Source organism: Cervus elaphus, chromosome 28 (genome assembly GCF_910594005.1).
Source record: "Cervus elaphus chromosome 28, mCerEla1.1, whole genome shotgun sequence".
Lineage (NCBI taxonomy): Eukaryota > Metazoa > Chordata > Mammalia > Artiodactyla > Cervidae > Cervus > Cervus elaphus.
Window position 1 is genome coordinate 4,241,986 of NC_057842.1, and position 18,492 is coordinate 4,260,477.

The 18,492-nt window shown below is 39.7% G+C and overlaps 1 protein-coding gene across 11 annotated transcripts in view; it reads left to right on the plus strand.

Moving 5' to 3' along the window:
- PHF3 (PHD finger protein 3) overlaps positions 1-18,492 on the plus strand; it is a 171,673-nt gene that overhangs the window by 86,054 nt on the left and 67,127 nt on the right. For 5 of the 11 annotated variants that reach the window (XM_043889898.1, XM_043889899.1, XM_043889900.1 and 2 more), the window contains 2 exons: positions 1,409-1,604; positions 1,817-4,645. In XM_043889898.1, the coding sequence (XP_043745833.1) occupies positions 1,409-1,604; positions 1,817-3,921 (2,301 nt within the window). In that variant the 3' untranslated portion in view covers positions 3,922-4,645. Of the gene's footprint in view, positions 1-1,408; positions 1,605-1,816; positions 4,646-6,463; positions 6,520-7,024; positions 7,182-18,492 lie in introns of those variants that run through there. The other 6 variants (XM_043889908.1, XM_043889907.1, XM_043889904.1 and 3 more) reach the window with 3 other exon arrangements.

Consider the following 18,492-nt stretch of genomic DNA (forward strand, 5'->3'; position numbering starts at 1 on the left):
TGTGATCTCTGTTGGATGGCCATGTGCCCAACTGAAGGTTAAGAGGGCTCTCTAGTAGGAAATGAGGAGGATAGATATTGGGATATAGTTAATAGCCTTTATAGCAATATTTCTCTTTTTCTTTTATCTCTGTATCTTCTATCATTTCTTTAACTCATAGAACACTGCTACACAGGAATATTTAATCATTAGAAGAAATCATTTTTCTCTCCAAGGATGTTAATACTCAGCATGTTACAGACATTCAAAAAATATATCTTGAATAAACGAACATTAATTTTTTTCTCTTATGATCAGAAGTCTTTAGTAAGGTTAGTAAAAATTCAAGATGGATTTTCTTCAGCTGAAAATATTTTTTTTTCCCAATATAGATTGTAGAATTTAAACTAATACAGTGTTAGAATACAGATAAAACTTTGAAGTACTGTAAGAAAAGTTTTATTTATTTGCTTTCACTTTCTTATGATAGTGGAAATCAGGAAAGTGTTGGGAAGTATTACTCTTGGACATTTGAGGAATTGCTCTTCATCTGCCCCCCAGATGTGGTATTTATTACCACAAATATGGCATAGTGTGCCTCCATCTAGAACTGACCAAGACACTGTCACAGTTGTTGCCTCCAGATAAAAGCATTCGAGGTGACAGATCTAAGAGGTGGAGTTTTAGTCCAGCTCACTGGCTCTCCTCCTGGGGTCTTGCATCAGTTTAGGCTTTGTGGTTCACCTGGCTCTCCACTTCTTGATTGTATACTTTCATGAAAAAATATCTGTTTTTCATTCTACCAAATTAACACCAAATTGGGACTTTTTTTTTTTTTAATCTGAAACAAAGCCAAGAACTCAGAGGCAAGCAAGTAAGTTTCTGAGTAAGCCAAATGATTTTATAAAATTTATGGCCTATGTGTATTTGAGGTCATTTCACTCAGCCCCCTTTATTCATAGATTCAGTTCCTCTAAGTTGGATTATCAGTGAACTTGTGCATTTCTCTGTGTTTGTACATAGTGGGGCAGTGGTGGCTGCTATTAATTTGCAGTGTGCTGAGAATATAGACAGCTCTCTGTAGAAGTTATAACATTGGAAATCAGGACATAGTATAGATATCAAGACATGTGGCTTTAAATATCTTCTTTGCCACTGATAAGTGTGTCACCTTGAACAAATTGATTACTTTAGGACTGAGTTTCTGTGAAACACTTTCAGATAAAAAAGATCCACCTGTGGATCAGCAAAGATCTTTCCCTAAAAGTTGTTTCCTTATAGTATTCACATCTGCATTTAAGTTGGTAAGCCATGTTATTACTTGGTAAGTGTCAGAAAACTCAATAGATTATTATAATTGAGAATGGTATTTAAAACCAAGCTACTGTTTAAGGTTATTATTTTTATTATTTGTTATTTTCTTGAATAGGAGATTTGTGTGGTTCGCTTCACACCTGTGACTGAAGAAGATCAAATTTCTTATACTTTGCTGTTTGCATACTTCAGTAGCAGGAAGCGCTATGGAGTGGCCGCTAACAACATGAAGCAGGTCAAAGACATGTACCTCATCCCTCTGGGTGCCACGGATAAAATCCCACACCCTCTCGTGCCCTTTGATGGACCTGGTAGGTATCTGTTTAATTAGTAGAATATGAATGAAATGGGGTGAGACGGCCCGAGTGGGAAAGCTGAGCCTGCTTTCCTTCTTGGGACTTGGCCCTCAGAATCTGCCCAGACAGGAACAGGCACTTGTTTAGGAGACTGTAGTAAGCAAAATTTTACTGTTTATTATAGTGATTGAAAATGACTCTTGATTGATGTTTTTGATTTTGTACAGGCCTTGAATTGCATAGACCTAATCTGTTGTTGGGCTTAATTATTCGTCAAAAACTGAAGCGGCAGCATAGTGCCAGTGGTGGTGCTGGTCACACAGCTGAGATGTCTGAAAGCGTACCAGTAACATTGCCGCCTGATAAAAAAAGTAAGATAGAAGTTTCCACAGAGGGAGCAGCAGAGGAAGAAAATGACTTTTTTAATTCTTTTACAACCGTATTGCATAAACAGAGAAATAAGCCTCAGCAGACTCTTCAGGAAGACTTTCCAACAGTCATTGAACCTTTATTGGAAGTCACCAAACAGGAACCACCAAAACCTTTAAGATTCCTTCCTGGGGTCTTAATTGGCTGGGAAAATCAACCTTCTACTCTGGAATTGGCAAATAAACCTCTTCCTGTGGATGATATTCTTCAGAGCCTTTTGGGCACCACTGGTCAAACATACGAACAAGCTCAGTTAGGGACAGAACAAAATACTCTTAAAGAAATTCCATTTATAAATGAGCAAGCTAATCCAAAAGCAGGGACGATAGATACAGGAGAAGCAACTGATGGTGAAGCGAAGGAAGTGAAAGTTAAAGGAGATAACCCTTCAGAACTGACAGATAATGTGGTGGGAGGAGAAGAGGCGTCCGCCCTGGGGGTCTCTTCCGCTTCTGCTGGGCCTGTGACAAGTCTTAGTCTCAGAGGTAAACCACCAGACGTTTCTACAGAAGCATTCCTAACAAATCTATCGATTCAGTCAAAACAGGAGGATACTGTGGAGAGTAAAGAGAGAGTGTTAAAAAAACAGCTGCTACAAGATCAAGAGAATAATGTGCAAGATAACAGGACTTCAAATACTAGTCCTCCCTGTAGGTCTAGTGTAGGGAGAGGAAACGTAGATGGTAATGTGAGTTGCAGTGAAAATGCTGTTACTAACACAACAAGGGCCCCGCAGTTTATCAACCTGAAAAGGGATCCTCGGCAAGCAGCTGGAAGAAGTCAGCAGGTGACTGCTCCGGAAAACAGAGAAGGAGAAGGCTGCCGTCATGGAGAGAAACCGCCTCTTCCTGGCCCATCGCACTTAACTGAGCAGAGCAGCGTGGAGGAGAAGATGCCATCTGTAGAGAAAAGCTCTTGTGTTCAGCAGAGTGACGATTCAGGGGCTGTACAAGACTCGCCATCGGTAGAAAACATACAGTCTTCTCAAGTGGAGCAAGCAAAACCCTTACAGGAGATTTTAATGCAAAATATTGAAACTGTGCACCCATTTCGAAGAGGATCAGCAGCAGCAGCATCTCATTTTGAGGCTGGAAACACATGTCAATCCGAATTTCCTTCTAAAAGCATCAGTTTCACTTCCAGAAGCACCAGCCCCAGAACAGGTGCAAACTTTTCACCCATAAGACCGCAGCAACCCAACCTTCAGCATCTGAAGTCTAGCCCACCTGGGTTTCCATTTCCAGGACCTCCTAATTTCCCCCCACAAAGCATGTTTGGATTTCCGCCACATTTGCCACCCCCATTACTTCCCCCTCCAGGCTTTGGCTTTGCCCCAAATCCCTTGGTTCCCTGGCCACCTGTTGTTCATCTGACCGGCCAGCCGCAGCGTGTGATGGGTCCCCTCTCACAAGCGTCAAGGTATCTGGGCCCACAGAATTTTTACCAAGTCAAAGACATTCGGAGGCCGGAACGGCGCCATAGTGACCCTTGGGGTAGGCAAGACCAGCAGCAAGTGGACAGACCATTTAACAGGGGTAAGGGGGATCGTCAGAGGTTTTACAGTGACTCACACCACCTGAGAAGAGAGCGCCACGAGAAGGAGTGGGAGCAGGAACCTGAAAGGCACAGGCGCAGAGACAGAGCCCAGGACAAGGACAGAGACAGGAAGGGCAGGGACGAGGGGCATAAGGATAAAGAGCGGGCGCGGCCGCCTCACGGGGAGCGAGGGGCGGACGGCAGGGCGGGCAGGGAGAGCAGGAGTGCAGACAGGAAGGCCGACAAGCCGAAGGGCGAGGACGCGGAGAAGGAGCGGGAGAAGAGCAAGCACAGAGATGGCGAGAAGGACCGGGAGCGGCATCACAGAGACAGGGACCACGCCGAGAGAGCCAGGAGCAAGAGGTGAGGCGGCTGCGGGGCGCTCAGCGACTGTCCCTGTCGCGTCTGAACCTGCGTGACTGCCTGCTCGGACCGTGCCGTCCTTTCAGTTTCTAATATTGGTGGTTTGCAGAAGAATAAATTGTGTGTGTTGGTGCAGAGTGCTCTGTGCCAGTGCTCATCATCCCTTCTTCATACCAACAGCCCTAGTTACAGGAATTTAATATTTTTAAAAATTTACATTGCTGTATATTCAAAGATTTGTTTTATTAATATGCAATAAAGGCTTAGAAATTTTAGTTTTATTCCTTAATTGGTAAATATGCTTAACTGTGGAATATATTTACCACCTCTAGTGAATGTCCTTTCTATAATGACTAATTTGAGAGTAATGTGTACTCTGTAAGTTTGTTTTAAATTGCACTGTTTTTAAAGAAACTCTAGAGGAGCAACAAAAAGCCAAACAACTTTGTAATCAGATTATATTAATCATTTCATTCGGCAGTTTTTGACCCAAGAATTGGAAGCCCAAGGAGTACATGTATTGCTTTTAATCTGCACTCACTGATGGCGTTTATTATTGTGCTACAGCTTTGTGCTAGTCCATTATTTTCCTTTTCTTTTTGGCTCTTCAGAAACTTGAATACTTAAGCTTGTACATGATCTTGTGTTTTGCTATCCTTTTTACTGTAAAATGTAAATATTTTAAGGGATATTTTGATTCCAAATATGATAAAAGAATTTCTCACCTATTTTGTGTGTGTGATTTGAAATTCAGTAGTAAAAGAGTTTCTTCTTTGAGGCTTTAAATACCTTTAGACATTGTTCTCCTCTTACTCAACCAAGAGCATATAGGCTGAGTAAGATGAGGGGGAAAATGATTTCTTTATCTTAGATTATAGACTATTGAGATAAATCATGTAGTTCTGACAAGACTAGAATTTAGAGCTACTGCTGAAAAACTGCAGCTGTAATCCAATTTATAGGTATGTTTCTGAAAACTGGTGCACCATAAAAATTTGATACACTGACTAATAATTGTAAGACCATAGAACTTTTATTTAAGAGAAACATGTGAATCTCTCTGTAAAATGTGTAATTAGCCCTAGCTTGTTTGGGGAGTAAATAACTATAATGTTGTATGCTCATTTTTCTTGAAAGCACAGGGAGGCTATTGTTAATCCAAACCTAAATTTATTTCCACCCTAAATTGCATAATGCTGTATTGATTGCTTTAATTTAAAGTAGTAGCTACCAAATGATGCTAATCCTTGAGACCAAAAGGAGAGAAAGAAAAGCCAGTATTTTTATTTACCTGTATTAGTGAAGAAAAATACACATGACTTCACAAAATTAAGAAGATAACTTTGTTTTCCTAAAAAGTTTACAGATAATGGGTTTTGAAACTGAATCAGCCTTGCTGTTTTTAACTGGAGAGAAAATGAGTGGAAATTCAAAACCAAATCATTTTGTCTAATTTGTAGCAACTTGAAATCCCTTTTTTTGTTTTCCTTATCCTCTGAAATTTATCATCATGTGGAGTCTGAAACAGGCTTCCCTGGTGACTCAGATGGTAAAGAATCTGCCCGCAATGCAGGAGACCTGGGTTCATTCCCTGAGTTGGGATGATCCCCTGGGGAAGGACATGGCAACCCACTCTAGTGTTCTTGCTTGGAGAATCCCCATGGACCGAGGAGCCTGGCGGGCTACAGTCCATGGGGTCACAAAGAGTCGGACACAACTGAGGGACTAAGGACAGCATACAGCATAGGTTCTGAAACAATAAAAGTGTTTGTTTTTTTTTTTTTTTAAAATTTGCACCTTTTCTTTTGGAAACTAGCTTGTTAGAAAACAAATCAGTGCAGATTAAAAAAACTAAGGTCAGTCAGCTTTTGCATCATTATGAAGAAATTGTTATTAAGGTTTTACCAAAAAAAAAAAAAGCCCCAAACCAAAGAAACCCTAGGTTTTTTATTTCACATACATCCCTTGGTAATGAGTGGGGAACTGGTTCCTGGACACTCCCACCGATACCAAAATCCATGGATGCTCAAGTCCCTTATATAAAAGAGCATAAATTTGCATATAACCTATATACTTACATACTTTAAATCATCTCTATCTAGATTACTTAAAATTTTGTAAGTCTAATACAATGTAAATACTATATAAATAGTTGTAAATATGAGGCAAATGCTATGTAAATAGTTTGCAGTGTACGGTAAACTCAGGTTTTAGTTTTTGGAATTTTCTGGAACTTTTTTCCCCCATCTGATGTTGAATTCAAAGATGAAAATCCACAGGTATAGAAAATCAACTATTTGTATCTCAGTAAATGTGCTTTCACTGATCCAACTGATCAGACAACAGGTTTCTTCTGCAAGATACAAGTAAAGAAGAATGGGTTAACCAACTGAGGAAAGCCTTTAAGTCAGTTTTTGATTACTCTTAGCAAATAGTTTTTATACATATAGCTGGGAAATGTATATAATTCTTTGTTCATGTCTAGTAGAATCATGGTAGATTTCATATAGCTCTCTGTTAGTAATGACCATCCTCTGGGATTGCAGGGCTACTGAATGCTGGAACCAGGTCTCTTAACCCCAGGGACTGGCTACTGTGGAGAGTAAGTATGGGTATATTGAGTATTTTGAGGCTTTTGTGAGGAAAGAAATGGAAAATGAGAAAAGTTTTCAGTGAGGAGCAGTAGCTCCAAAGCCATTCTCATGCTTTGTCTCACCTACCAACCATCCTTACACAAACTAGTGAAAGTCATCTTTCTGTTTCTCCTGTTTTAACAAAAGCCTGCTCTTTAAAAGCAGTTTGAGGCTTTAAAAAATATAGAAGAATCTTATGATAGTTTAAATACTTGCTAAGTAAAATACGAGGATGTCTCAGTGCTTATCTAGTCCACTCCTTGTAATCCTTGTGTCAGTAAGAAAGCCTCCATGTACCCTCTGTGGGTCAGACCTCATGCTGAGTGCTTTATGTGAACCTTGGTCAGCCTGCAAGATGAAGACTTACCTTAGAGCTGAGGAAACTGTTACTCAGAAACTGTACTGCCCTGAGTTTATATTGCTGTTGTCAGAACTGGAGTCCTAGCTCAGTTCTACTTTTCCTCCAACGTCCAGTGGTGTGGTTGTTCTCTGAGGCTGGAGAAAGGAAGAGGGACTCATGAGTGCACTCGCCTTTCACAGCCCTTTTTCCTGCCGTCTTATCTACCTGTGGACCACCCATGCCTCAGAGTGAGCAAGAAGACATGGCCAAAAGTCTGTGGGTTCTGTACAGGTGTGCAAAGTTTGTATTCATTTCAAATCCTCGTTTGCCAGTCCTCTTTTATTAGTTTCCTTTTGCTGCTGTGACAAATTATTACAAGCTTAGTGGCTTGAAATCGCACAGATTTATCTTACACTTCTATGAAGTAAAGTCTGATGGGTATCTCTGGTGTCAGAGGGTGCATTCCTTATCTGGAGGCTTTGAAAATAACTCATTTCCTTTCATTTTCCATCTTCTGTGGGCCACCCGCCTGCCTTGCCTCATTGCCCCTCTCTCCAGCTTCCAAGTCAGCAGCATGAGTTTTACTTTCTGCCATGTCTGGCCCTTCTTACTTACTGTTCCACTTTTAATGACCCTTGTGAGCACAGTGGGTCTATAGAGATAGTCCAGGACAGTCCTACTTTATGCTCCACTGATTGGCAACTTGAATTCCATCTGTGACCTTAAGTCTCCTTTCCCTGTGTAACCTAGCATATTTACAAGTTCCAGGGATTGAGATTTACAACTTTGAGGGCCATTATTTACATTATTAACTTGCTTAAATTGTAGTGAACCAGATCTTAATTACAAGTCTTTTGGAATTATAAAACATCTAAGGCCATGTAAATGCTTAAAAGTTAAGGAAAAAAACAGTAGAGAAGAAAATGGAGTAACAAGCTTCTTGAATATTAACGTGTTTTTGTATGTGTGATAACATGAAAGTCAGATGTTGATTATGTTTATTGCCCTTTGTGGTCTTTAGTAAGTGGCAACCCGACCTAAAGTTTTAGAGGGATCTGAGGAGATGGATATAATGCAACTGATGTGTTCATACATTGAACTATTTGCTTTAATAAGACTTGGTTCTTCATCAGCAAGCTCCTAGAATGCACGAAACTTGATTTATGCCCAGCCACTGTTAAAAAAACTGAGAACAGCTATATGTGACTTAACCAGTTAACAAGTAGTTTGTTTCCCAAAGCAAATCATGAGTAAAATTGGTTACTGCTATTATGAAGGTGCCAAACACCCTGATTTCTTTGATTTGTTTCATAAAGAATTTCAATAATTCTCATGTGTAGAGCAAGAGGGTACATGAATGTGTGAGTTGAAACACAAAAATTATATAAATAGCCAGAAGTGCAATTTCTTGGCTAAGGTATTTCAGCTTACTTTAAAAAATGTTCTCATGTTTATATTCAACACTTTTGTTACAGAAGCATCATGCCATTTGTAGTAAAATTATCTGAAAGGTTTTTATCAATTATTTTTATTTTGTGCTGGGGAAGCATGTCACATAGGAAATCATCCTCAACACCGTCATCACTTTAGGATAGCAAAAACAATTATAATGTTGATAATTTACCACATGAAATTTTGCATTTTAAGGTGAAAAAATATTTTTACCATTTTGACCTATGAATTTTACCTACAGACTCTAGGTTGCAATTTTCAGTCTTGTGCCTATTCTTCATGCATTTGCTCAGTTCTTGGAATTCAGTGGTGAGCAGTGCTTGCAGTGTGGTGTAGAAGGCATCTGAATGTAAGATGCCAGCTGTGAGAAGCAGCAGTTCTCAAAGATAACTAGTTTCAAGACCCCTTTACACTCTTAACAATTATTGAGACCTCTGAAGAGCTTTTTTTTTTTTTATGAATTGTCTATACTTAGCATATTAGAAATCAAAATTTTATCATGAGCACTTTTTAAAAAAAATTATTTATCTTGGAGGCTAATTTATATTGGAGGCTAATTACTTTACAATGTTGTGGTTTTTGCCATGCATTGACATGAATCAGCCATGAATCAGTTCCCCATCCCATCCCTCTGGGTTGTCCCAGAACACCAGCTTTGAGTGCTCTAATTGTAAAAATAAATACTTGTTTGACAGTAATCTCATTCTATGTTAATAACATTTTATATAAAATAACTTTCAAGCTAAGTCAATTTAGTTAATGGAGTGGTGGTTTTCATATTTTTACATCTCTAATATCTGACTTAAGATGGCTGGACTCTCTTCTGCATTTAATGTTTAGTAGTAATGTCATTTTTGTTTGAAATATGAAGGAAATCTGACTTCCCACGGATTTGTTGTTGAGAAAGAAATCATTCTCTTTGTGGATCCCCTGAAAATACCTAGGGGTCCTCAGGGGTCCTTCAACTACACTTTGGGAAGTGACTCTTCAAAGAGAAGCCAAATGTGAAGGGTATGTGGTTTAGGCGAAGCCTTCATAACCTTCCTAGAACAACTTTCTTGCCTTTACGTGTAAAATGGGTACCTTTAAAAGTCAGCTGTCAAAAAGTATTTAGAGCATTTGTGATCTCAGTAACTCCAAAGTTAATGAAATGGTATGGACTAAAGCAAATTTAAGGCAGTTTTTCAGCATATGTTGGAGTTGTGTGGTTTCTGTTAAAAAACAAAACCTTTGAATCAATGCATAGACATTCTGCAGTTTTGCCTTACATTGTATTTTGCTCACACACTTTGTAATGTTGATGGGAATAGTGTGTTTGGGGGCATTTGTATCTCATCAAATGACACGAAAGTTCTTAACTTGGCTCTGGAACTTTTCTAAACTAGCTTTCTGATTGCAGTACAGGGGCAAAAGTAAGTAAAAAAAAAAAAAAAAATCTCAGATTCTGCAGTGATAAACTGTTCACCTAGCTTCTTTGTATAGACTGGAATCTGGACATATCGCACTGGGAAGTTAAATGTGCATCAATCCTATGTGTGTAAAATCTTTTCTCCATTTAATAGATTAAATTACAGATTTTTTCTTTTCAACTTTACACATGCTCCTTATTACTAAGATTATTCTCCTCCTTACTGTCCTATTCTACCTGTAGTACTTTCTGTCAGTCATGTGTTGTCAGGTGGTTTTTTTGGTGGCAAAATTGTCATAAATCCCAAACTGAAAATGTTAAGTAACAACAGCAATGATAACTACCTCCCAGTCTAAATGGAAGGGGGTGCAAATGTTGTTCACGATTATGTTGGTAATGGATGTTTGGGCAAAATGGACTTCCTCAGTTATGCTTTTAAAGGTACAGATATCAGGACAAAAATTTTCAATAACATTATTCAGAGCCTGTTTTAACCTCAATTTGGAGACCTGTAGAATTGAATAGTTAAACGTAAATGAAGTTTAACTTAAAAAATTTGATCAGTTATATAAGTACATGGCTTAAAATGGTCAAGAAATTCTACAAGGTTTATAAACAAAACCCAACAGTGCTAGCACTGCTCTCCAGAGGTAACTGCTTTCAACTCTGTTAGATGTTTTTTAGGATATTTATATTTGTGAGTGACATGTATATGCTTTTTTTTTTTTTTTTTTAACTTAAAAAACTAATATCTTTTGATAACTTGGGGTGGAAGACAAGGATTTAACCTTTACCAGCCAACTTAACTTTCCTCCATTTTCCACCTCCCCACAGTCAACTCAGTGATTTTTGGCTTACTTAGATCCATATTCAGATTTCACATTATTTCCATTGTAACTATTCATAGCTGAGCCATGTAATAGAGTATATTTTCTTTCTTAATAATTTTAATTTTTCCTTTGGTTAATACCTTTTACCTTTTTCTTATTTTCCTTTGTCTCTTGGTAATTACTGATATTTTTATTGTCCTCATAGTTTTGCTTTTTCCAGCATGCCATAGAATTGGAATCACACAGTATGTAGCCTTTTCAGGTTTGCTTTTCTCAGTTCAGTTCAGTTGTGTCCCTCAGCCATGTCCAACTCTTTGCAACCCCATAGACTGCAGGATGCCAGGCCTCCCTGTCCATCACGAACTTCCAGAGTCCACCCAAACCCATGTCCATTGAGTCGGTGATGCCATCCATCCATCTCATCCTTCATCGTCCCCTTCTCCTCCTGCCATCAATCTTTCCCAGCATCAGGGTCTTTTCAAATGATTCAGCTGTTGGCATCAGGTGGCCAAAGTATTGGAGTTTCAGCTTCAGCATCAATCCTTCCAATGAATACCCAGGGCTGATCTCCTTTAGGATTGACTGGTTTGATCTCCTTGCAGTCCACGGGACTCTCAAGAGTCTTCTCCAACACCACAATTCAAAAGCATCGATTCTTCGGCACTCAGCTTTCTTTATAATCCAACTCTCAAATCTGTACATGACCAGTGGAAAAACCATAGCCTTGACTAGATGGACCTTTGTTGGCAAAGTAATGTCTCTGCTTTTTAATACGCTGTCTAGGTTGGTCATAACTTCCCTTCCAAGGAGTAAGCCTCTTTTAATTTCATGGCTGCAGTCACCATCTGCAGTGATTTTGGAGCCCAGGAAAATAAAGTCAGCCACTGTTTTCACTGTTTCCCCGTATATTTCCCATGAAGAAATGGGACCAGATGCCATGATCTTCATTTTCTGAATGTTAAGCTTTAAGCCAACTTTTTCACTCTCTTCTCACTTTCATCAAGAGGCTCTTTAGTTCTTCTTCACTTTCTGCCATAAAGGTGGTGTCATCTGCATATCTGAGGTTATTGATATTTCTCCTGGCAATCTTGATTCCGGCTTGTGCTTCCTCCAGCCCAGTGATTCTCATGATGCACTCTGCATATTAGTTAAATAAGCAGGGTGACAATATACAGCCTTGACGTACTCCTTTTCCTATTTGGAACCAGTCTGTTGTTCCATGTCCAATTGTAACTGTTGCTTCCTGACCTGCATACCGGTTTCTCAAGAGGCAGGTCAGGTGGTCTGGTATTCCCATCTCTTGCAGACTTTTCCACAGTTCATTGTGATCCACACAGTCAAAGGCTTTGGCCTAATCAATAACGCAGAAACAGATGTTTTTCTGGAACTCTCTTTTTTGATGATCCAGTGGATGTTGGCAATTTGATCTCTGGTTCCTCTGCCTTTTCTAAAACCAGCTTGAACATCTGGAGTTGCACGGTTCACATATTGCTGAAGCCTGGCTTGGAGAATTTTGAACATTACTTTGCTACTGTGTGAGATGAGTGCAATTGTGTGGTAGTTTGAGCATTCTTTGGCATTACTTTTCTTAAGGATTGGAATGAAAACTGACCTTTTCCAGTCCTGTGGCCACTGCTGAGTTTTCCAAATTTGCTGGCATATTGACTGTAGCACTTTCACAGCATCATCGTTTAGGATTTGAAAAAGCTCAACTGGAATTCCATCACCTCCACTAGCTTTGTTCATAGTGATGCTTCCTAAGGCCCACTTGACTTCACATTCCAGGATGTCTGGCTGTAGGTGAGTGATCACACCCGGTTGTGAAGATCTTTTTTGTACAGTTCTTCTGTGTATTCTTGCCACCTCTTCTTAATATCTTCTGCTTCTGTTAGGTCCCTACCATTTCTGTCCTTTATTGAGCCCATCTTTGCATGGAATGTCCCTTAGTATCTCTAATTATCTTGAAGAGCTCTCTAGGCTTTCCCATTCTATTGTTTTCCTGTTTCTTTGCATTGATTGCTGAGGAAGTCTTTCTTATCTCTCCTTGCTATTCTTCAAAACTCTGCATTCAAATGGGTATATATTTCCTTTTTTCTCCTTTGCTTTTCACTTCCCTTCTTTTCACAGCTATTTGTAAAGCCTCCTCGGGCAGCCATTTTTCTTTTTTGCATTTTTTTTCTTGGGGATGGTCTTGATTCCTGTCTCCTGTACAGTGTCATGAACCTCCGTCCATAGTTCCTCAGGCACTCTGTCTATCAGATCTAGTTCCTTAAATCTATTTCTCACTTCCACTCTATAGTCTATAGTAAGTGATTTGATTCAGGTCATACTTGAATGGTTAGTAATAGGTATTTATGGTTCCTCCATATGTTCATGACTTGATAGTTCAATTTCAGCAATGAATAATATATAATTATCTGGATGAATCACAGCTTATTTATCCATTTACTGGCTTAAGGACATCCTAACTACTTCCAAGTTTGGGCAGTTTTGAATGAAGTTTTTAGAAATGTGTGTGCACAGATTTGTATGTGTGTGTGTGTGTGTGTATACACAAGTTTTTAACTCATTTGGTTAAATACTAAGGAGTGTTATTGCTGGATCATCATAAGAGCATGATTAGGTTTGTAAGAATCGCCCACTGTCTTCCAGAGTAGCTGTAGCATTTTGCATTCCCGATAGCAGTGAATGATCGTTCCTGTTGTTTTACACCTCTGCCAGAATTTGGTGTAATTTGCAGTTCCTTAATGACATACGATGCGGATAATTTTCATATGCTTATTTTCCATCTCTCTGTCTTCTTTAGTGAAGCTTATGTTCACATCCTTTGCCCATTTTTAAATTGGGCTTTTCATTTTCTTGTAGGTGAGTTTTACAAGTTCTTTGCATATTTTGTATAACAGTCCTCTCTCAGACATCTTTTTGCAAGTATTTTCTCCACAGTCTTGTGGCTTGTCTTCTCATTGTTTTGAAAGCGTCCTTTGCAGTGCAGAAGTTTTTAATGAAGTCCAGCTTAATTCTTTTCTCTCATGAATCCTGCCTGTGGTGTTGTATCTAAAGTCATTACCAAACTCAAGGTTATTTAGATTTTTGTCATATCTAATAGGAGTTTTACAGTTTTGCTTTTTATATTTAGCTCTGCATTCCATTTTGAGTTAATTTTTGAGAAGAGGATAATGTCTGTGTAGACTTTTTTTTTTTTTTTTTTGCATATACACATCTAGTTTTTTCAGCACCATTATTTGAAAGACTATCTTTTATTCCATTGTATTCCTTTTACTCTTCTGTCAAAGATTAATTGACTATATTTGTGTGGGCATACTATTTTATAGGGGTTTCCCAGGCGGTGCTAGTGGTAAAGAATCCACCTGCCAACGCAGGAGATACAAGAAATGTGGGTTCAATTGCTGCATCCTGAATATTCCTTGGAGAAAGAAATGGCAATCTGCTTCAGTATTCTTGCCTGGAAAATTCCATTAACAGAGGAGCCTGGTGGGCTGTAGTTCATAGGCTCGCAAAGAGGCAGACATGACTGAGTACACACACACACACAATATCTTACAGGATGGATATAGGTTGATTTCCTTAGCTGTTCCCTCACTGAAGGACATCTCAGCCATTTCTTCTGACTTCCCATTCTATCTCTAGCTTCATGTGCCTCTGTCTTCTAAATTTTATAATTCCTCAGTGCTTTCCTCGTTCCTCCCTGTTTTTTCTTTCTATTGGTGATCCCTTATCAAGCTCTATGGACTCAAAAACCACATCACAGCTCCTTGAAAACTTGTATCCATCTAAACCTTTTCTCTGAGCTCAGTCTCATGCAGCCGTCTTTCTCACTGGTAACTTGTCCTGGATGTCTCAGTCATATCAAACTTAGCATGTTTGAAATTGTACTGCTCAAAAATATTCCTCCCCCAGACTTCCTCAGATAAGTAAATAGATCCATCATCTTCTGACAGCTTCATACAGAAAACTAGTCCCCCTAATTGCACATCCTAATTGCATCCAATGTTTCCTCTACCTTTGACAGTATAAGGCATCAGCAGATCTTGGAGATCCTATCTAGATGATCTATGTATGTTTGTCCACAACTTTCCATTGCCGTTCTTCAGATTGAGGTCACTGTTGTCTCTTGATTAGACCATTGTAATACACTCCTTTAAAAAAATATATTATTTGGCAGTACTGGGTCTTCATTGCTGTGGGGGCTTTTTCTCTAGTTGGCAGTGAGTGGGCTTCTTATTTTTGTGGCTTCTCTTCTTGTGCCTGGAGAAGGAAATGGCAACCCAGTCCAGTGTCCTTGCCTGGAGAATCCCATGGACAGAGGAGCCTGGCGGGCTACAGTCCATGGGGTTGCAAAGAGTAGGACACGACTGAATGACTGACACTTTTGTTGTGGAGCACGGACTCTAGGTCGTGTGCGCTTCCGTAGCTGTAGCACCTGGGTAGTTGCAGCCCCCAGACTTTAAAGCACAGTTTGAATAGTTGTGGCTCATGGGCTTAGTTGCTCCAAGGCATGTGGGATCCTCCCGGATCAGGGATCAAACCTGTGTCTCCTGCATTCTCAGGCAGATTCCTTTCTACTGAACCATCGGGAAAGCTCGCAATATACTCCTAATTGATCTTTTGCTTTTCTTCAGTTCAGTCGCTCAGTCGTGTCTGACTCTACAACCCCATGAATCGCAGCACACCAGGCCTCCTTGTCCATCACCAACTCCCGGAGTTTACCCAAACTAGTGTCCATCGAGTTGGTGATGCCATTCAGCCATCTCATCCTCTGTTGTCCCCTTCTTCTCCTGCCCCTAATCCTCCCCAGCATCAGGGTCTTTTCCAATGAGTCAACTCTTCGCCTGAGGTGGCCAAAGTATTGGAGTTTCAGAATCAGCATCAGTCCTTCCAATGAACACACAGGACAAATCTCCTTTAGGATGGACTGGTTTGATCTCCTTGCAGTCCAAGGGACTCTCAAGAGTCTTCTGCAACACCACAGTTCAAAAGTATCAGTGCTTGGGCACTCAGCTTTCTTCACAGTCCAACTCTCACATCCATACATGACCACTGGAAAAACCATAGCCTTGACCAGACGGACCTTTGTAAAGTAATGTCTCTGCTTTTTAATATGCTGTTTAGGTTAGTCATAACTTTGCTTCCAAGGAGTATCTCTTTGAATTTCATGGCTGCAGTCACCATATGCAGTGATTTTGGAGCCCAGGAAAATAAAGTCAGCCACTGTTTTCACTGTTTCCCCATATATTTCCCGTGAAGTAATGGGACCAGATGCCATGACCTTCATTTTCTGAATGTTGAGCTTTAAGCCAACTTTTTCTCTCTCCTCTTTCACTTTCATCAAGAGGCTTTTTAGTTCTTCTTCGCTTTCTGCCATAAGGGTGGTGTCATCTGCATATCTGAGGTTATTGATATTTCTCCTGGCAATCTTGATTCCAGCTTGTGCTTCTTCCAGCCCAGCATTTCTCATGATGTACTCTGCATATAAGTTAGATAAGCAGGATAACAATATAGAGCCTTGACGTACTCCATTTCCTACTTGGAACCAGTCTGTTGTTTCATGTCCATTTGTAACTGTTGCTTCCTGACCTGCATTCAGGTTTCTCAAGAGGCAGGTCAGGTGGTCTGGTGTTCCCATCTCTTGCAGAATTTTCCACATTTTATTGTGACCCAGACAGTCAAAGGCTTTGGCATAGTCAATAAAGCAGATATAGATGTTTTTCTGGAACTCTTGATTTTTTGATGATCCAGTGGATGTTGGCAATTTGATCTCTGCTTCCTCTGCCTTTTCTAAAACCAGCTTGAACATCTGGAAGTTCTCCATTCACGTATTGCTGAAGCCTGGCTTGGAGAATTTTGAGCAATACTTTACTAGCGTGTGAGATGAGTGCAACTGTGCTCCCAACTCTCTGTAATTCGTTTTCACATAGCTGTCAGAAGAATCTTTTAAAAATATGAATTCATTTCCCTGTTCATAATCTTTAAAGATTTTGTGCTAGTGATAAAGAACTTGCCTGCCAAGTGCAGAAGACATAAGAAACATGGGTTCGATCCCTGGGTCGGGAAGATCCCCTGGGGGAGGGCATGACAACCCACACTCCAGTGTTCTTGTCTGGAGAATCCCATGGGCAGAGGAGACTGGTGGGCTACATTCCATAGTGTCACAAATAGTCAGACATGACTGAAGTGACTTAGCATGCACACACACAGAATAAAATGCAGATTCTTTACCATGGCCTTGATGCTTTCCATGATTCGGTTTCCTGTCAGATCCCAACATCATCCCCTTCTGCAGGTCCTCCAAATATTGTGCAGATGATGCACTGCACAGCTGCCTGGGATGCCATTCACACTTCAGTCTGTGATTAGTGCTCCCTAGAGATGTTCAGTGAACAACCTTCACGGTGGTCCTGTCTTTCCACTTTCCTCTTTGTTCATTAAAATTCAGATGTACTGGCCTCCTTTTACTTCTGGATATGCCATTGTTTATCTTTGATTAATTTTAACCACTCTCATATTGATAGACACTTGGTTTGCTTAATACTATTTTGTTGTTGCTCATACTGCTACAGTGAACATACTTGGTTATGCCTGTTACAAACATGTGAGAAAGTTTCTCATGTATAAACATGAAAAATGAGATCTCTGTGTCACAGTCCACGTGCATTTTTAGGGTTAATAGATGCTGCCAAAGTCTCCTCCAAAGGTAGTCTGCATCAGTTTATACCCCAACCTGCAGCAGATGACAGAATATGCTTATCCATATCCTCTTTCACACTTGAAATTATTAACATTTTTGAAATTATTAACTGGATAAGAAACAAAGGGCAATTTGTTAGTCACAGTATTAACAGTAGTCCAATTGTCAGAATTTTTGTTTACTTAGGAAATCGGAGGTTAGAGATTCAAATTTTTTATAATGCGCAGTGGACATGCCCGTGTTTGATCTGAAGGAAGATTTGTGTTTGATCTCTTTCTTCCAAGGATGTTTTTTACATCAGTATACTGGAAAGGGCAATTCAAACCAAAGCCAGCAGAGTCTATGCTCAAAAATTGTGCAGAAACCCAAGAGACCCATGGGAAATTATCTACACATGGATGGCCCTAAAGTCCATCATAAAGACCTTGACTTAGAGTGAGATTCGAAATTACTGGCAAGTTTTGAACAGAGGAGTGTCATGGTCTGACTTAAGTTTAACAGTATCATTTTGGTTACTGCACTGAAAAGAAGAGTGACAAAAGCAAGGGTGAATAGGTCTCCCTGTCAAAGAAGTGATTACAATAGTACTGTTATGTGATGATGGTGGCTTGGATCTGAGCAGTAACAGTGGAAGTAGTAAGAAGTGGTGGTCAGATTTCAAAGCTATTTTAAGGGAAGAGTTGACAAGTTATGCTGAAAGATTACATGTGGGAAGAAAGAGGTGTCAAGTATCACTGCAAGCTTTTTACCCTCAAAAACTAGATGACGTTGCCATTAACCAAAATGATGAAGATTTTGGGAGGAGCAAATTCTTTGGAGATGATGTGGAGCTCAGGACAGAGTTGAGATGCCTTTAAAACTTTCAAGGAGGTAGCTGGGTAGGCTGAGATATTATCAGGAATTCAGTAATTAATCATTATTAATAAGTAAAGTGACAGAAATCAGTAAGAAATGTAGAAAATTGAGAGAACACAATCCACAGGTTTGATATAATGAATGTGAAGAACATAGCACTTCCCAATGCACATTCTTATCAAAAAACCCTGTGAAGCATTTACAAATATTTACTATGTACTGGGCCATAAGACAAGTCTCAAATATCCAGGGAATGATATTACATCCACATTTGTAGATTTGTACAAAGCTATGATTCAGAGGAAAAGCAAGCTAACCCTATCAGTAACATGTAGCACTATGTCTTAGGAT